This window comes from Somniosus microcephalus, unplaced genomic scaffold (genome assembly GCF_052327205.1).
Source record: "Somniosus microcephalus isolate GS21.2 unplaced genomic scaffold, FLI_Smic_1.0 unresolved_chr1, whole genome shotgun sequence".
NCBI lineage: Eukaryota > Metazoa > Chordata > Chondrichthyes > Squaliformes > Somniosidae > Somniosus > Somniosus microcephalus.
The window spans coordinates 36,458,638-36,477,995 of NW_028225179.1; the positions used below are offsets into that span (position 1 = coordinate 36,458,638).

The window sequence follows — 19,358 nt, forward strand, 5'->3', positions numbered from 1 at the left end:
GTCTACCGGCTCCCACATCTCGCAACAGTAACACATCACCTGCTCCATTCTATGTAATTAATTAAATTTTTTATTGTTAGTTATGGACACCCTCTGCCCGATTATAGATGCTAGTATCCCCTTTAATTAATTGGATTTAAATTAAATCAATCCCTCTAATTACACCAGTTAAATGGTTTACCAACTGTCTCCACTACAGCACAGAGACCCTAGAAAAAAAAAACGCAGAATTTAAGCTTGTAATGAAAAGAAGAAAGAAATACTCACCAACCAATCCAACCAATCACTTACCTGCTTCCTGGTGACGTCACTCTTGGATTATTTTTTACCTCTCTGCTGTTGAGTTGGTCGGGCCTCGGGTCGCTGCCGGTTTTAAGCTCCGCCTCACCTCACTGCTCACTCCCAGGTCCGATGCTGTAGTCGGGCCTCGGGTCGCTGCTGGTTTTAAGCTCCGCCTCACCTCACTGCTCACTCCCAGGTCCGATGCTGTAGTCGGGCCTCGGGTCGCTGCCGGTTTTAAGCTCCGCCTCACCTCGCTGCTCACTCCCAGGTCCGATGCTGTAGTCGGGCCTCGGGTCGCTGCCGGTTTTAAGCTCCGCCTCGCCTCACCTCGCTGCTCACTCCCAGGTCCGATGCTGTAGTCGGGCCTCGGGTCGCTGCTGGTTTTAAGCTCCGCCTCACCTCACTGTTCACTCCCAGGTCCGATGCTGTAGTCGGGCCTCGGGTCGCTGCCGGTTTTAAGCTCCGCCTCACCTCGCTGCTCACTCCCAGGTCCGATGCTGTAGTCGGGCCTCGGGTCGCTGCCGGTTTTAAGCTCCGCCTCGCCTCACCTCACTGCTCACTCCCAGGTCCGATGCTGTAGCCGGGCCTCGGGTCGCTGCCGGTTTTAAGCTCCGCCTCGCCTCACCTCACTGCTCACTCCCAGGTCCGATGCTGTAGTTACTTGCACAAGGAGAGAGCTGCTTGGACAAAGGCTAGGCCAACATCTCTGAAGGACATCAGCGAATGCAGCATATTTATACACAAACAAGCAAGCGTTCCATAAATCACGTGTAATGCCGTTGTATCATTTTAGTTTGCGCAAGGACAATCAAAAGGTCAGCAGGACAGAATTATCTCCAGACAAGGTTAGTTAATCATATATTCTGTCAGGAGGTTCTATCTGAATCTTGTTACCAAGATGATTTACTTACTCATGTCTGATCATCTTGTTACCAAGATGATTAGCTTACTCAATAGTTTTGTTTCTGTGTCTAGTGACAATCATTAATAGTTTATCTATTCTATAGCCTTATGCCTCCCTTGTGCTAGTGAGTCAATTATAGCTGTTATCACATCCTCAATGTGGGTGGGTATTATGAAAGATCTCTTGGTCCTGGACACGTTGTGACATATTTATTTTTTCTTGCTTTAGCTACAACCTAAGCAAGTTTGTTCTTTTACTTGGCCATTTTATTCTACCCAGCATGCTAAGTATAATGTCAATTTCCACAGTTCACCACTCTGGGTGAAGAAATTCCTCCTCATTTCTGTCCTAAATGGTTTACCCCTTATCCTCAGACTGTGACCCCTGGTTCTGGACTCCCCGGCCATCGGGAGCATACTTCCAGCATCTTGTCTGTCCAGTCCTGTCAGAATTTTATAAGTTTCAATGAGATCCCCTCTCATTCTTCTAAACTCCAGCGAGTACAAGCCCAATCGACCCAATCTCTCCTCATACGTCATTCCTGCCATCCCAGGTATCAGCCTGGTGAATCTTCACTGAACTCCTTCCATGGCAAGAACATCCTCCTTCAGATAAGGCGACCAAAACAGCACACAATACTCAAGATGTGGTCTCACCAAGGCCCTGTATAACTGCAGCAAGACATCCTTGTTCCTGTACTCAAACCCTCTCGCTACGAAGGCCAACATGCCATTTGCCTTCTTAACCGCCTGCTGCACCTGCATGCTTACCTTCAGCGACTGGTGCACAAGGACACCCAGGTCTCGTTGCACTTCCCTTTCTCCCAATCTATTGCCATTCAGATGATAATCTGCCTTCCTGTTTTTGCCACCAAAGTGGATAACCTCGCATTTATCCACATTATATTGCATCTGCCATGCATCTGCCATGCTTCTGCCCAATCACCCAACCTGTCCAAATCATCCTGGAGTTTCTCGGCATCCTCCTCACAGCACACACGCCCACCCAGCTTTGTGTCGTCTGCAAATTTGGAGATATTACATCTAGTTCCCTCGTCTAGATCACTTATATATATTGTGAATAGCTGGGGCCCAAGGACCGATCCCTGCGGTACCCCACTAGTCACTGCCTGCCACTCGGAAAAAGAGCCGTTTATTCCAACTCTTTGCTTTCTGTCTGCCAACCAGTTCTCTATCCAAGTCAATACCTTGCCCCCAATCCCATGTGCCTTAACTTTACACGCTAATCTCTCATGCGGGACCTTATCGAAAGCCTTCTGAAAGTCCAAATACACCACATCCACTGGTTCTCCCTTATCTATTTTACCAGTTACATCCTCAAAAAATTCCAGTAGATTAGTCAAGCTCTGTTAATTAATGATGGTATTGGCACAATAGAGAGGGATGACCTAAGTTCAGGAAACCAGGATGTAGAAGCAGTTTGGGTAAAGATGAGAAATGATAAAGGCAAGAAGTTACTTGTGGGAGTGGTGTACAGGTCCCCTAACAGTAACCACATGGTAGGATGGTGTATAAAGGAAGAAATGGGAGCTTGTCAGAAAAATAATCATGGGGGATTTTAATCTACATATAGACTGAAAAAATCACATGGGCAAAGGTAGCCTAGATGAGGAGTTCATAGAATGTTTTCGGGATAGTTTCTTTGAACAGCACGTTCTGGAGCCAACCAGAGAACAGGCTATAGTAGACCTGGTATTGTGCAACGAGATAGGATTAATTAATGACCTCCTAGTGAAGGTGCCCCTAAGTTGCAGCGGTCATATGATTTGAATTTTACATTCAGCTTGAGAGAAGAGTGGGTCCCAGACTAGTATTTTAAACTTAAATAAGGGCAATTATGCGGGCATGAAAGCAGAGCTAGCTAAAGTGAACAGGCAAATTAGGTTAATGGATAGATCAATAGAGTTGCCGTGGCAGACATTTAAGGGGATGTTTCAGAATACACAGAATATATACATTCCAACAAGAAAGAAAAATTCCAAGGGGAGGACCCACCATCCGTGGTTAACTAAAAAATTTAAAGATAGTATCAAACTTAAAGAAAAAGCATATAATTGCACAAAGATGGGTGGCAGGTCAGAAGATTGGACAGAATATAAAAAACAACAAGAATGACTAAAAGATTAATAAGGAGTGAAAAATGAGAGTACGAGAGAAAGCCAGCTAGAAATATAAAAAGATAAATGTAAGAAATCACACAACACCAGGTTATAGTCCAACAGCTTTATTTGAAGTCACAAGCTTTTGGAGCGCTGCTCCTTCGTCAGGTGAAGTGGAGAGATGCATAAAGACACAGCTTATATAGTCAGAGAATAATGTCAGATGTTTACAGGTAATCTTTCTAACTGCCATTTATCACACCTCGGCAGAGAGATAATCACAGCAATCAAAGGTGTGAATGGTGTCCAAACAGGTCAGTCAGGAAAACATTACATCAGAGAACAATGAGGTGGGGTCACAAGGGGTCAAATGTTGCAGATGCTTGGGTCTGTATGAAAAACAAAAAAACAGACAAAAAACATTTTTTGCTGGAAATCGCAGCAGGTGTTTGCCACTGCTTATCTATCGTCCTACCTTGTAATCTAAATGGCAGTTAGAAAGATTACCTGTAAACATCTGACATTATTCTCTGACTATATAAGCTGTGTCTTTATGCATCTTTCCACTTCACCTGACGAAGGAGCAGCGCTCCGAAAGCTTGTGATTTCAAATAAAGCTGTTGGACTATAACCTGGTGTTGTGTGATTTCTTACATTTGTCCACCCCAGTCCAACACCAGCATCTCCACACCATGGCTACTATAAAAAGATAGGAAGAGTTTCTATAGATATTTAAAACAGAAAATAGTTAACAAAGTGAGCTTTGGTCCTATAAAAAGTGAGTCTGGGGAATTAATAATGGAAAATAAGGAGATGGCAGTTGAAGTGAACAGGTATTTTGCATTGATATTCACCATAGAGGATACAAGTAACACCCCAGAAATAGCTGTAAATCAGGAAATGGGAGGGAGGGAGGAACTCAAGAAAATTACAATCACCAGGGAAGTGGTACTGAGCAAATTGTTGGAGCTGCGGGCTGACAAGTGCCCGGGTCCTGATAGACTTCATCCTAGGGTCTTAAAAGAAGTGGCTAGTGAGATCGTTGATGCATTGGTTTTAATTTTCCAAAATTCCCGAGATTCGGGGAAGGTTCCATTTAGATTGGAAAATAGCGAATGTAACTCCTTTATTCAAAAAGGGAGGGAGACAGAAAGTGGGAAACTACAGGCCAGTTAGCTTAATCCATCATAGGGAAGATGTTAGAAGCTATTATTAAAGATGTTATAGCAGGGCATTTAGAAAAGTTCAAGGTAATCGGGCAGAGTCAACATGGTTTTGTGAAAGGGAAATCATGTTTAACCAATTTATTGGAATTCTTTGAGGAAGTAACATGTGCTGTGGATAAAGGGGAACCGGTGGATGTACTATACTTAGATTTCCAGAAGGCATTTGATAAGGTGCCACGTCAAAGGTTATTGCGGAAAATAAAAGCTCATGGTGTAGGGGGTAACAGATTGGCTAGCTAACAGGAAACAGCAGGCATAAATGGGTCATTTTCTGATTGGCAAGATGTAACGAGTGGTGTACCGCAGGGATCAGTGCTGGGGCCTCAACTTTTTACAATTCATATAAATGACTTGGATGAAGGGATTGTCTTTGAGGAAAGGTTGGACAGGCTAGGCTTGTATCCGCTGGAGTTTAGAAGAGTAAGAGGTGACTTGATTGAAACATATACGATCCTGAGGGGTCTGGACAGGGTGGGTGTGGAGAGGATGTTTCCTCTTGTGGGAGAATCTAGAACTAGGGGTCACTGTTTAAAATAAGGGGCCGCCTATTTAAGACGGAGATGAGGAGACATTTTTTCTGAGGGTGGTGAGTCTTTGGAACTCTCTTCCTCAGAGGGCGGTGGAAGCAGAGCCTTTAAATATTTCTAAGGCAGAGGTAGAGAGATTCTTGATCAGCAAGGGGATGAAAGGTTATCGGGGGGTAGGCGGGAATGTGGAGGAATCAGATCAGCCATGATCTTATTGAATGGCGGAGCAGGCTCGAGGGGCCGAATGGGCTACTCCTGCTCCTAATTCGTATGTATATGTTCATATATGTAATACTAGCCTTAATTTTAGTTAGCCACGGATGGATCACTTTTCCTGTGAAGTTTTTATTTCTCAATGGAATGTATATTCGTGTGAATTTTGGAATATTTCTTTCATTGTTTGCCACTGCTTATCTATCGTCCTACCTTGTAATCTAATTTCCTCAGTACTGCCCGTCCGACAATGCAGCGCTCCCCATCCGCCACCTTAAACATTCACTCCCTCCACCACCGGCGTACCGTGGCTGCAGTGTGTACCATCTACAAGATGCACTGCAGCAACTCGCCAAGGCTTCTTCGGCAGCACCTCCCAAACCCGCCACCTCTTCCACCTAGAAGGACAAGGGCAGCAGGCGCATGGGAACATAACATAAGAAATAGGAGCAGGAATAGGCCACTTGGCCCCTTGAGCCTGCTCCGCCATTCAATAAGATCATGGCTGATCTTGGGCTCAAAGCCACTTCCCTGCCCGCTCCCCATAACCCTTCACTCCCTTATCTTGCTAAAATCTGTCTATCTCCACTTTAAATGTATTTAATGACCCAGCCTCCACGGCTCTCTGGGGCAGAGAATTCCACAGATTTACGACCCTCTGAGAAGAAATTCCTCCTCATCTCAGTTCTAAAAGGGCGACCCTTTATTCTGAAACTGTGTTCCTGCGTTCTAGATTTCCCCACGAGGGGAAACATCCTCTCTGCATCTACCTTGTCGAGCCCCCTCAGTATCTTATATGTTTCAATAAGATCCCCTCTCATTCTTCTAAATTCCAATGAGTATAGGCCCAACCTGCTCAACCTTTCCTCATACGTCAACCCCCTCATCTCTGGAATTAACCGAGTGAATCGTCTCTGAACTGCCTCCAATGCAAGTATGTCCTTAAATACGGAGACCAAAACTGTACGCAGTACTCCAGGTGTGGTCTCACCAATACCCTGTACAGTTGTAGCAGGACTTCCCTGCTTTTATACTCCAACCCCCTTGAAATAAAGGCCAACATTCCATTTGCCTTTTTGATTACTTGCTGTACCTGCATGCTAACTTTGTGTGTTTCATGCACAAGGACCCCCAGGTCCCTCTGAACTGTAGCATTTTGTAATCTCTCTCCATTTAAATAATAATTTGCTGTTTTATTTTTCCTTCCAAAGTGGATAACCTCGCACTTTCCCACATTATACTCCATCTGCCAAATGTTTGCCCACTCACCTAGCCTGTCTATATCCCTTTGCAGGTTCTTTGAGTCCTCTGCACAACTTGCTTTCCCACCCATCTTTGTATCATCCGCAAACTTGGCTACATTACACTCGGTCCCTTCATCCAAGTTATTAATGTAGATTGTAAATAGTTGAGGCCCCAGCACCAATCCTTGTGGCACCCCACTAGTTACTGTTTTGCCAACTGGAAAATGACCCATTTATCCCGACTCTGCTTTCTGTTAGTTAACCAATTCTCTATCCATGCTAATACATTACCCCCAGTTCCGTGAGCTCTTATCTGATGCAGTAACCTTTTATGTGGCACCTTATCAAATGCCTTCTGGAAATCCAAATACACCACATCTACTGGTTCACCTTTGTCCGCCCTGCTCGTTACCTCCTCAAAGAACTCCAGCAAATTTGTTAAACATGATGTCCTTTTCATAAAACCATGCTGACTCTGCTTGACTGCATTCTGATTTTCCAAATGCCCTGCTGCTGCTTCCTTAATGAAGGACTCCAGCATTTTCCCAATGACAGATGTTAGGCTAACTGGTCTACAGTTTCCTGCTTTCTGTTTCCCTCTCTTAAATAGGGGCGTTACATTTGCGGTTTTCCAATCCACTGGGACCTCTCCAGAGTCCAGGGTATATTGCAACCAATGCATCCACTATCTCTGCAGCCACTTCTTTTAAGACCCTGGGATGCAGGCCATCTGGTCCAGGGGACTTGTTGTCTTTTAGTCCCATTATTTTACCAAGTACTATTTCCCATGGGACAGTGATTATCTTTAGTTCCCCACTCCCTGTGGCCCCTTGATTATCCATTATTGAGATGTTAGTGTATTCTACAGTGAAGACAGATATAAAATATTTGTTCGGAGTCTCTGTATTTCCCTGTTCCCCATTATTAATTCCCCAGTCTCCTCCTCTAAGGGGCCACCGTTTACTTTAGCTACTCTTCCTTTTTATATACCTGTAGAAGCTCTTACTATCTACTGTTTCTTGCCAGTTTTCTCTTTCAATTCATCTCTCTCATTTTTATAATCGTCCTTTGCGGGTTTTAAAAATTTTCCCAATCCTCTGGTCTCCCACCAATCTTGGCAACATTGTATGCCTTCGTTTTCAATTTGATACCAACCTTTACTTCCTTAGTTAGCCACGGATGGTGTTCCCTTCTCTCAAAATCTTTCTTTCTCACTGGAATATATTTTTGTTGAGAGTTAAGAAATATCTCCTTAAATGTCCGCCACTGCATTTCAACTGTCTTACTCTTTTTTTAATTTATTTTTCCAGTCCACTTTAGCCAGTTCTGCCCTCAAGCCATTGTAATTGCCTTTGTTTAAGATCAGGACACTAGTTTGGGATACAACTTTCTCACCCTCCAACTGAATTTGAAATTCAACCATGTTATGATCACTCTTTCCTAGAGGATCCTTTGCTATGAGATCATTTATTAATTCTGTCTCATTACACAGTACCAGATCCAAGATAGCCTGCTCCCTGGTTGGTTCCATTACATACTGTTGCAGGAAACCATCCCAGATGCACTCTCTGAACTCCTCCTCAAGGCTACCATGGCCAATTTGATTTGCCCAATCAATATGGAGATTAAAATCACCCATGATTATTACCGTACCTTTTTTACAGGCCTCTATTATTTGTTGATTTATACACTGTCCAACAGTATTGCTACTGTTCGGGGGCCTGTAGACTACGCCCACCAGAGACTTTTCCCCTTATTATATCTTATCTCCACCCAAACCGATTCTACATCTTGATCTTCTGATCCAATATCACTTCTCACCACTGCACTGATCCCATCCCTTTACCAACAAAGCCACCCCACCTCCCTTTTCTGTCTATCCTTCCGAATTGTTAAATACCCTGGAATATTCAGTTCCCAGCCCTGATCACCTTGCAACCACGTCTCTGTAATGGCAATCAGATCATACCCATTTGTATCTATTTGTGCCGTCCACTCATCTATCTTATGAATGCTGCATGCATTCAGATATAGAGCTTTTAACTTTGTCTTTTTACCATTTCTCCTTGTTTTGTCCCCATTTTCTGTTGCACACTTATTTTTAAACATTCTGTCCCTTCCTGTCACACTCTGGTTATTATTTCCCCATCTCTATCCTGCTCTATTGGTTTCTCATTGACTTTTTAAATTCCTGCTCACCTGGATCCCCCCCCCCCCCCCCCACCCCGCTATTTAGTTTAAAGCCCTCTCTAGAGCCCTAGTTTTTCGATTCGCCAGGACACTAGCCCCAGCATGGTTCACGTGAAGCCCGTCCAAACAGAACAGCTCCCTCTTATCCCAGTACTGCTGCCAGTGCCCCACAAATCGAAACCCATTTCTCCCACACCAGTCTTTGAGCCACTCGTTCATCTGATCTTATTTACCCTATGCACATTCGCTCGTGGTTCAGGTAGTAATCCAGAGATTATTACCTTTGTGGTTCTGCTTTTTAATTTAGCCCATAGCTGCTCATACTCTCTCTAAGCAGAACCTCTTTCTTTGTCCTACCTATGTCATTGGTGCCTACGTGGACCATGACAACTGGATCCTCCCCCTCCCACTCCAAGTTCCTCTTCAGCCGAGTGGAGATGTCCTTAACCCTGGCACCGGGCAGGCAACACAACCTTTGGGACTCGTGCTCTTGGCTGCAGAGAACAGTATCTATCCCCCTAACTATACTGTCCCCAATCACGACATTTCTTTTTACTCCCCCCCCCACTTGAATGGCTCCCTGTACCGCGGTGCTGTGGTCAGGTTGCTCATCCTCCCTGCAGTCCCTGCCCTCGTCCACACAGGGAGCAAGAATCTTGTACCTGTTAGACAAGGCCAAGGGCTGAGGCTGCTCCATCACTACCTCCTGGATCCCAATACCTGCCTTGCTTGTAGTCACACCCTCCTGTCCCTGACCACGGGCCAAATTAGAAGTGATTACTCTAGTGGGTGTGACTGCCTCCTGGAACATAGCGTCCAGGTAACGCTCCCCCTCCCTAATGTGTCGCAGTGTCCGAAGCTCGGACTCCAGCTCGTCAACTCTGAGCTGAAGTTCCTCGAGCAGCCAACATTTGCTGCCGATGTGGTCGCCTTGGACCTCGATGGTGTCCACCAGCTCCCACATGCAGCAACAACACATTGACTGGTCTCCCATATCAATCAATCAATTAATTAATTAATTAGTTTTAAAATTTGGAACACGTATATCTTTTAATCTACACCAAGGCACTTAAACTTAGACTCCCAAGTTTGGGGAAAAAAAGTGAGAAATATAGAAATACTTAGCTGCCTTCTGGTGACGTCACACTTCGATTACTTTTTACTATTTTACACTCACCGGCCTGTTGTGCCCGCTCTCCTTTTAATCAGCCGCTCCCGTGGGCCCCGCTCAACTTTCAATAGCGCTGAACTCGCGCGCGCTCTCCCGGGCTCCCGCTCACCTTTAGTAGCTCCGAACTCTCGCTCTCTCCTGGGCTCCCGCTCACCTTTAGTAGCTCCGAACTCTCGCTCTCCTGGGCTCCCGCTCACCTTTAGTAGCTCCAAACTCTCGCTCTCTCCCGGGCTCTCGCTCACCAGTAGTAGCTCCGAACTCTCGCTCTCCTGGGCTCCGGCTCACCTTTAGTAGCTCCGACCTCTCGCTCTCCTGGGCTCCCGCTCTCATTTAGTAGCTCCGAAATCTCGCTTTCCTGGGCTCCCGCTCACCTTTAGTAGCTCCGAACTCACGCTCTCTCCTGGGCTCCTGCTCACCTTTAGTAGCTCCGAACTCTCGCGTTCTCCTGTGCTCTCGCTCACCGTCAGTAGCTCCGAACTCTCGCGCTCTCTCCTGGGCTCCCGCTCTCTAGTAGCTCCAAACTCTCGCTCTCTCCCGGGCTCTCGCTCACCAGTAGTAGCTCCGAACTCTCGCTCTCCTGGGCTCCGGCTCTCATTTAGTAGCTCCGAAATCTTGCTTTCCTGGGCTCCCGCTCACCTTTAGTAGCTCCGAACTCTCGCGTTCTCCTGTGCTCTCGCTCACCGTCAGTAGCTCCGAACTCTCGCGCTCTCTCCTGGGCTCCCGCTCTCTAGTAGCTCCAAACTCTCGCTCTCTCCTAGGCTCTCGCTCACCTTTAGTAGCTCCGAACTCTCGCACTCTCCTAGGCTCCCGCTCACCTTTAGTAGCTCCGAACTCTCGCGCTCTCCTGGGCTCCCGCTCACCTTTAGTAGCTGCGAACTCACGCTCTCTCCTGGGCTCCCGCTCACCTTTAGTAGCTCTGAACTCTCGCTCTCTCCTGGGCTCCCGCTCACCTTTAGTAGCTCCGAACTCTCGCGCTCTCCTGGGCTCCCGCTCACCTTTAGTAGCTCCGAACTCACGCTCTCTCCTGGGCTCTCGCTCACCTTTAGTAGCCCCGAACTCTCGCGCTCTCTCCTGGGCTCTCGCTCACCTTTAGTAGCTCCGAACTCTCTCTCTCTCTCTCTCTCTCTCTCCTGGGCTCTCGCTCACCTTTTAGTAGCTCCGAACTCTCGCTCTCTCCTGGGCTCTCGCTCACCTTTAGTAGCTCCGAACTCTCGCTCTCTCCTGGGTTCCAGCTCACCTTTAGTAGCGCCGAATGGGAATGCCACCACCTCCAAGTTCCCCTCCGTCACACACCATCCTGACTTGGAAATATATCGCTGGTCTTTCAGCATCGCTGGGTCAAAATCCTGAAACTCCCTCCCTAACAGCACTACGGGAGTACCTTCACACGGACTGCAGCGGTTCAAGAAGGTGGTTGACCACCACCTTCTCGAGGGTAACTAGGGATGGGCGATGCTGAGAGGCTCGTGGATAGCACGTTTAGCGAGTTGTTCACGCCTCAGGGTAGGGCAGCACAGGGGGTGACCATCAGGCGGAGCAACAAAGGCAGGCAGGTAGTGCAGGGAACCCCTGCGGGCATCCCCCTTTCAAACAAGTATACCGCTTTGGATACTGTTGAGGGGGATGACTCACCAGGGGAAGGCAGCAGCAGCCAACTTCCTGGCACTGGGGGTGCTCCTGCTGCCCAGGAAGGGGGGAAAAAGAGTGGGAGAGCAATAGTGGTAGGGGATTCTATAGTAAGGGGAACAGATAGGCGTTTCTGTGGCCGTAGACGTGAATCCAGGATGGTTTGTTGCCTCCCTGGTGCCAGGGTCAAGGATGTCACTGAGCGGCTGCAGGGCATTCTGGAGGGGGAGGGTGAACAGCCAGTGGTCGTGGTCCACATTGGTACCAACGACATAGGTAAAAAGAGGGATGAGGTCCTGCATCAAGAATTTAGGGAGCTAGGTAACAGATTAAAGAGCAGGACCTCAAAGGTTGTAATCTCTGGATTACTCCCAGTGCCACGTTCTAGTAAGTATAGGAATGGGAGGATAGAGCAGATGAATGCGTGGCTAAAGAGTTGGTGTAGGGGGGAGGGTTTTACTTTCCTGGATCACTGGGCCTGCTTCTGGGAAAGGTGGGACTTGTACAAGTCGGACGGGTTGCACCTGAACCAGAGCGGGACAAATATCCTTGCGGGGAGGTTTGCTAGCACTGTTTGGGGGGGTTTAAACTAACTTGGCAGGGGGATGGGATACAGAGGGGAGCTGAAATAGGGGGGGATGTGCTGCCAATTATAGAGAAAAAAACAAGTCAGCTTGGTAGACAGGGCAAATATATAAGGGCAAGGCTGGATGGCATCTATTTTAATGCAAGGAGTCTTGCAAATAAGGTGGATAAACTGAAGGTGTTGATAAACACATGGGAGTATGATATTGTTGCTATCACGGAGACATGGTTGAGGGAAGGGCAAGAGTGGCAGCTCAATATTCCGGGGTACAGAATCTTCAGGCGAGACAGAGGGGGAGGTATAAGAGGAGGGGGTGTCGCAATATTAATTAAGGAGTCAATTACTGCAGTAAGGAGGGATGATATATTAGCAGGGTCCTCTAATGAGGCCATATGGGTGGAGCTTAAAAACAAAAAGGGGGCAAGCACTTTGCTGGGAGTGTACTATAGGCCTCCAAACAGTCAGGGGGAGATAGAGGAACAGATATGTAGGCAAATCTCAGAGAAATGTGCAAATAATAGGGTAATAATAATGGGGGATTTCAACTTCCCCAATATTAACTGGGATAGTCAGAGTGTGAAAGGCTCAGAGGGTGTAGAATTCTTAAAGTGCATCCAGGAGAGCTTTTTGAGCCAGCATGTAGAAAGTCCTACAAGAGAGGGGGCGGTACTGGATCTAATTCTAGGGAATGTGGCCGGCCAAGTGGAAAAAGTGCTAGTAGGTGAGCACTTTGGTGATAGTGACCATAATATGGTAAGATTTAAGGTGGTCATGGAAAAGGACAGGGATGGGCCGGAAATAAAGGTTCTAAATTGGGGGAAGGCCGATTTTAAAAAGGATAAGGCAGGATCTGGCCAAAATGGACTGGGATCAGCTACTTGTAGGAAAATCCGCATCGGAGCAATGGGAGGCTTTCAGAAGGGAGATTGAGATCATACAATGGCAACATGTTCCCGTAAAGGTCAAGGGTGGTTCCAAAAACCACAGGGAACCTTGGATGTCAGGGGATATACGAGAATGGATTAGGAAAAAAAGGAGGGCTTTTGGTAGATACAAAAGGCTAAAGATGGAGGAAGCCCTAGAGGAGTACAAAAAGTGCAGGGGGATACTTAAAAAAGAAATTAGGAGATCAAGGAGGGGCCATGAAATAACACTGGCGAGCAAAATAAGGGAAAATCCGAAGATGTTTTATAAGTATATTAAGGGTAAGAGGATAACTAGGGAAAAAATAGGGCCCATTAGGGACAAAAGTGGCAATCTGTGTGTGGAGCCGGAAGATGTAGGAGGGGTTCTAAATGAATTTTTTGCATCTGTTTTCACTATGGAGAAGGACGATGTAGACATAGAAATAGGGCGGGGGGACTGTGATATGCTCGAACATATTAACATCGAGAGGGAGGAGGTATTGGCGGTTTTAGCTGGCCTAAAAATGGATAAATCCCCAGGCCCGGATGAAATGTATCCCAGGCTGCTGTGTGAGGCAAAGGAGGAGATTGCGGGGGCTCTAACACATATATTCAGGACCTCTCTGGCCACAGGGGATGTGCCAGAGGACTGGAGAACCGCTAATGTAGTACCATTATTCAAGAAGGGTAGTAGGGAAAAACCGGGGAACTACAGGCCAGTGAGCCTAACATCAGTGGTAGGAAAATTATTGGAAAAAATCCTGAGGGACAAAATTTGTCTCCACTTGGAGAGGCAAGGATTAATCAGGGATAGTCAACATGGCTTTGTCAAGGGAAGATCATGTCTGACTAATTTGATTGAATTTTTTGAGGGGGTGACTAGGTGTGTGGATGAGGGTAACGCAGTGGATGTGGTATACATGGATTTCAGTAAGGCCTTCGATAAAGTCCCGCACAGGAGACTGGTCAAGAAGGTAAGAGCCCATGGAATCCAGGGTGCCTTGGCACATTGGATACAAAACTGGCTTAGTGGCAGAAGGCAGAGGGTGATGGTCGAAGGTTGTTTCTGTGACTGGAAGCCTGTGGCCAGTGGGGTCGGTGCTGGGTCCCTTGCTGTTTGTGGTCTACATTAATGACTTGGATATGAATGTAAAGGGTATGATCAGTAAGTTCGCGGATGATACAAAAATTGGTTGGGTGGTAAATAGCGAGGAGGGTAGCCTCAGTCTGCAGGACGATATAGATGGGTTGGTCAGATGGGCGGAACAGTGGCAAATGGAATTTAACCCGGAAAAGTGCGAGGTGATGCACTTTGGGGGGACTAACAAGGCAAGGGAATACACAATGAATGGAAAGACCCTAGGCAAGACAGAGGGTCAGAGGGATCTGGGTGTGCAAGTACACAGATCCCTGAAGGCGGCGGAACAGGTGGATAAGGTGGTAAAAAAGGCATATGGGATACTTGCCTTCATTAGCCGAGGCATTGAATATAAGAGCAAGGAGGTTATGATGGAGCTGTATAAAACACTGGTTAGGCCACAGCTGGAATACTGTGTGCAGTTCTGGTCGCCACACTACAGGAAGGATGTGATCGCGTTAGAGAGGGTGCAGAGGAGGTTCACCAGGATGTTACCAGGGCTGGAGCGCTTCAGCTATGAAGAGAGACTGGACAGATTGGGTTTGTTTTCCTTGGAGCAGAGGAGGCTGAGGGGGGACATGATTGAGGTGTACAAAATTATGAGGGGCATAGATAGGATGGATGCTGAGGAGCTTTTTCCCTTAGTAGAGGGGTCAATAACTAGGGGGCATAGATTCAAGGTAAAGGGCGGGAGGTTTAGAGGGGATTTGAGAAAGAACTTTTTCACCCAGAGGGTGGTTGGAGTCTGGAACTCACTGCCTGAAAGGGTTGTGGAGGCAGAAACCCTCACAACATTTAAGAAGCATTTGGATGAGCACTTGAAATGCCACAGCATACAAGGCTACGGGCCAAATGCTGGAATATGGGATTAGATTAGACAGGGCTTGATGGCCGGCGCGGACACGATGGGCCGAAGGGCCTCTATCCGTGCTGTATTACTCTATGACTCTAAATGCTGGCCTTGCCAGCGACGCCCACACCCCATAAACAAATAATAAAGAAATAGGAGCAGGAGTCGGCCATTTGGCCCCTCGAGCCTGCTCTGCCATTCAATAAGATCATGGCTGATCTGATCGTGGCCTCGACACCACTTTCCCACCCGATCCCCATAACCCTTGACTACCCTGTAGCTCAATAATCTGTCAATCTCCACCTTGAATATATTCACTGACTCTGTCTCCACAGCTCTCCGGGGTAGAGAATTCCAAAGATTCACGGCCCTCCGAGAGAAGAAATTCCTCCTCATCCCCGTCTTAAATGGGCGACCCCTTATTCTGAAACTGTGACCCCTAGTTCTAGATTCCCCCACGAGGGGAAACATCCTCTCAATATCCACCCTGTCGAGCCCCCTCAGAATCTTTTATGTTTCAATAAGATCACCTCTCATTCTTTTAAATTCCAATGAGTATAGGCCCAACCTTTCGTCATACGTCAACCCCTTCATCCTAGAAATCAACCTCGTGAACCTTCTCTGAACTGCCTCCGATGCAAGTATATCCTTCCTTAAATAAGGAGACCAAAACTGTACGCAGTGCTCCAGGTGTGGTCTCACCAACAGTTGTAGCGAGACTTCCCTACTTTTATACTCCATCCCCCTTTGCAATAAAGGCCAACATGCCATTAGCCTTCCTAATTACTTGCTGTACCTGCATGCTAACTTTGTGTTTCATGCACGAGGACCCCCCAATCCCTCTGTACCGCAGCGTTCTGTAGTCTCTTTCCATTTAAAAAATCATTTGCTTTTTTATTCCTGCCAAAGTGGATAACCTCACATTTTCCCACATTATACTCCATCTGCCAAATTTTTGCCCACTCATTTAACCTATCGATATCTCTTCGCAGACTGTGTCCTCCTCACAACTTGCTTTCCCACCTATGTGATAATGACTAGATCCTCTGTTTTAGATATTGATTGAGGGATAAATGTTGGCCAGGACACTGGGGAGAACCCCTCTGCTCTTCTTTGAATTAGTGGCCCTGGGATCTTTTACATCCACCTGAGGGGGCAGACGGGGCCTTGGTTTAATGCCTCATCCGAAAGACCGCCCCTCCGACAGTGCGGCGCTCCCTCAGTACTGCCCCTCCGACAGTGCGGCGCTCCCTCAGTACTGCCCCTCCGACAGTGCGGCGCTCCCTCAGTACTGCCCCTCCGACAGTGCGGCGCTCCCTCGGTGCAGCCCTCCCTCAGTACTGCCCCTCCGACAGTGCGGCGCTCCCTCGGTACTGCCCCTCCGACAGTGCGGCGCTCCCTCGGTGCAGCCCTCCCTCAGTACTGCCCCTCCGACAGTGCGGCGCTCCCTCAGTGCCGCCCCTCCGACAGTGCGGCGCTCCCCCAGTACTGCCCCTCCGACAGTGCGGCGCTCCCTCGGTGCAGCCCTCCCTCAGTACTGCCCCTCCGACAGTGCGGCGCTCCCTCAGTGCCGCCCCTCCGACAGTGCGGCGCTCCCTCCGTACTGCCCCTCCGACAGTGCGGCGCTCCCTCGGCGCCGCCCCTCTGACAGTGCGGCGCAGATTTTTGTGCTCGAGTCTCTGGAGCGGGACTTTAACTCGCAATCATCTCGCCTTGTGTGTTGGCAATTGCCCACCTCTCTCTGCCCAGCTCTCTGTGTCTCATCCTCTCCTCTCCTTTCCAGTTGAAGATGGCCAATCGGGTGACTCTCCCAGACTCCCGCCACCTGAAGAAGCTGAGCCACGGCCAGGTGCAGGTGGCGGTCCGGCTACGGCCCTACTTCCCCAACGAGGATGATGACCAGAAGGGCGCGTGCGTGCGTGGTATCGACACACGGACACTGGAGATCATGAACTGGAGGAACCGTTCCGAGTCCATGCAGTACAAGTAAGGAGTGTGGGCTAGCCAGGGGCCCGTACCGCTCGTGTCTCTCTGCCAGCGTGTGGACCCCTTGCCCGCAGGTCCACGCCGAGGCAGCGACGCTTCCTGCGGGCAGGTGGGCAATGCCCGCCTGCTGCTTCGGCACCAAGTCATAATTTGCAGCTCTGGGATTCCGTGTTTATGAAACGTTACTCTCTTCATTCCCTTGTTACCGCACTCGACAAAGTCAATCTGGTACAAGTGCATGTCTGCACATAAATTAGAACATAAGAAACCGGAGCAGGAGTCGGCCATTCGGCCCCTCGAGTCTGCTCCGCCATTCAATGAGATCATGGCTGATCATCGACCTCAACTCCATTCACTGGCCCTATCGTCATATCCCTTGATGCCCTTACTAGTCAGAAATCTATCGACTTCTGTTTTGAATATACCCAATGACTGAGCCTCCACAGCCCTCTGGGGTAGAGAATTCCAAAGATTCACCACCCTCTGTGTGAAGAAATTTCTTCTCATCTCAGTCCTGAATGGCCTACCCTTTATCCTGAGGCTGTGGCCCCTGGTTCTAGACTCCCCAGCCAAGGGAAACATTCTCCCAGCATCCACCCTATCAAGCCCTGTAATAATTTTTTATGCTTCAATGAGATTCCCCTCATTTGATTGGTAATTGTCCCCGCGGGCGCCGACTCTCCCCGGGGTGCGGGTCCCCGTGGGCGCCGACTCTCCCCGGAGGGGTCTGGGTACAGGACCAGCCTATAATGCTATGGATTAGCTGATTTCCATTTGATGAGCAGCAGCCAGGGTACAAGTGGCCTCTGCCCAACGTTACCGAGGAGTCCGAAATGCCTTGGTGCTTTGCTCTGATCAGTAGCCGGTGATTTTTGCTGTGAAGTGTGGATGTCAGATTCAGACGGGTTCAGGCTCTACTGTGAAACCTTCCACAGGAGAATTCCCTACTCTGTTCGATCCCGGTGTTTTGTGAAGGGTTGGGGCCGAGTAGATCGAACCAGCTTTATTCCAGTGATTGAGGGCGTAGAGGATTAAATGTCCGAGATTTAGGGCAGGGTGCAGGGGAAACTTTTTTTTTTCCACGTGAGGTTGTGTAATTCTGTGCAACTACCGGAGGGGGTTTGTGAAAGGGTTTGTGTGTTGGACAGCGCAGACCCGATGGGCTGAATGGCCTCTTGTGTTGTATTATGCTGTGACTCTATATCCTCACTAACCTCGCTCCTCCCTCCCAGTTTCGACGCGTTTTACGCTGACGATTCCTCACAGCAGGAGGTCTACATGGGCTCGGTCAAATCCGTCCTCTCGCATGTCCTGAACGGGCAGAACGCCAGTGTCTTTGCGTACGGACCCACTGGAGCAGGTGAGTAGCGGGTGATCCGCAGCAGTTTCCCACTTTCTCAGCTCTTGTTTCGATTAGCCGTGGCATAGAATACAAGGGTGGGGGGGGTTGATATGCTTCAACTGGGGTCAAGGTACAGATCAAACATGATGGAACAGGCTTGAAACATAGAAACATAGAAGATAGGAGCAGGAGTAGGCCATTCGGCCCCTCGAGCCTGCTCCGCCATTCAATGCGGTCATGGCTGATCATCCAAATTCAGTACCCTGTCCCTGCTTTCTCCCCATACCCCTTGATCCCTTTAGCCTTAAGAAATATATCCAACTCCTTCTTGAATATATTTAATGAATTGGCCTCTACTGCCCTCTGTGGTAGAGAATTCCACAGGTTCACCATTCTCTGGGTGAAGAAATTCCTCCTCATCTCTGTCCTAAATGGCTTACCCCTTATCCTTAGACTGTGACCCCTGGTTCTGGACTCCCCGACCATCGGGAACATCCTTCCTGCATCTAGTCTGTCCAGTCCTGTCAGAATTTTATAAGTTTCATTGAGATCCCCTCTCATTCTTCTAAACTTCAGCGAGTATAAGCCCAATTGTCCCAATCTCTCCTCATACGTCATTCCTGCCATCCCAGGTATCAGTCTGGTGAATCTTCGCTGCACTCCCTCCATGGCAAGAACATCCTTCCTCAGATAAGGCGACCAAAACTGCACACAATACTCAAGATGTGGTCTCACCAAGGCCCTGTACAACTGCAGCAAGACATCCTTGCTCCTGTACTCAAACCCTCTTGCTACGAAGGCCAACATACCATTTGCCTTCTTAACCGCCTGCTGCACCTGCATGCTTACCTTCAGCGACTGGTGCACAAGGACACCCAGGTCTCGTTGCACTTCCCCTTCTCCCAATCTATTGCCGTTCAGATAAATTGAATGCATGCGTGTGTCTCTCTCTCTCTCAAGGCTAATGGGATATGGGGAGAAGGCAGGGACAGGGTACTGAGTTTGGATGATCAGCCATGATCCCATTAAATGGCGGAGCAGGCTCGAGG

General features: G+C 48.2%; 1 protein-coding gene across 1 annotated transcript in view; it reads left to right on the top strand.

Moving 5' to 3' along the window:
- Window positions 1-985: 985 nt before the first annotated feature.
- Window positions 986-19,358, top strand: part of LOC147094615 (kinesin-like protein KIF22) — a 73,352-nt gene continuing 54,979 nt past the window's right edge. The window contains exons 1-3 of the mRNA XM_085974450.1: window positions 986-1,127; window positions 16,765-16,967; window positions 18,200-18,327. Coding sequence (XP_085830576.1) covers window positions 1,056-1,127; window positions 16,765-16,967; window positions 18,200-18,327 — 403 coding nt within the window. The 5' untranslated portion in view covers window positions 986-1,055. The remainder of the gene's footprint in view (window positions 1,128-16,764; window positions 16,968-18,199; window positions 18,328-19,358) is intronic.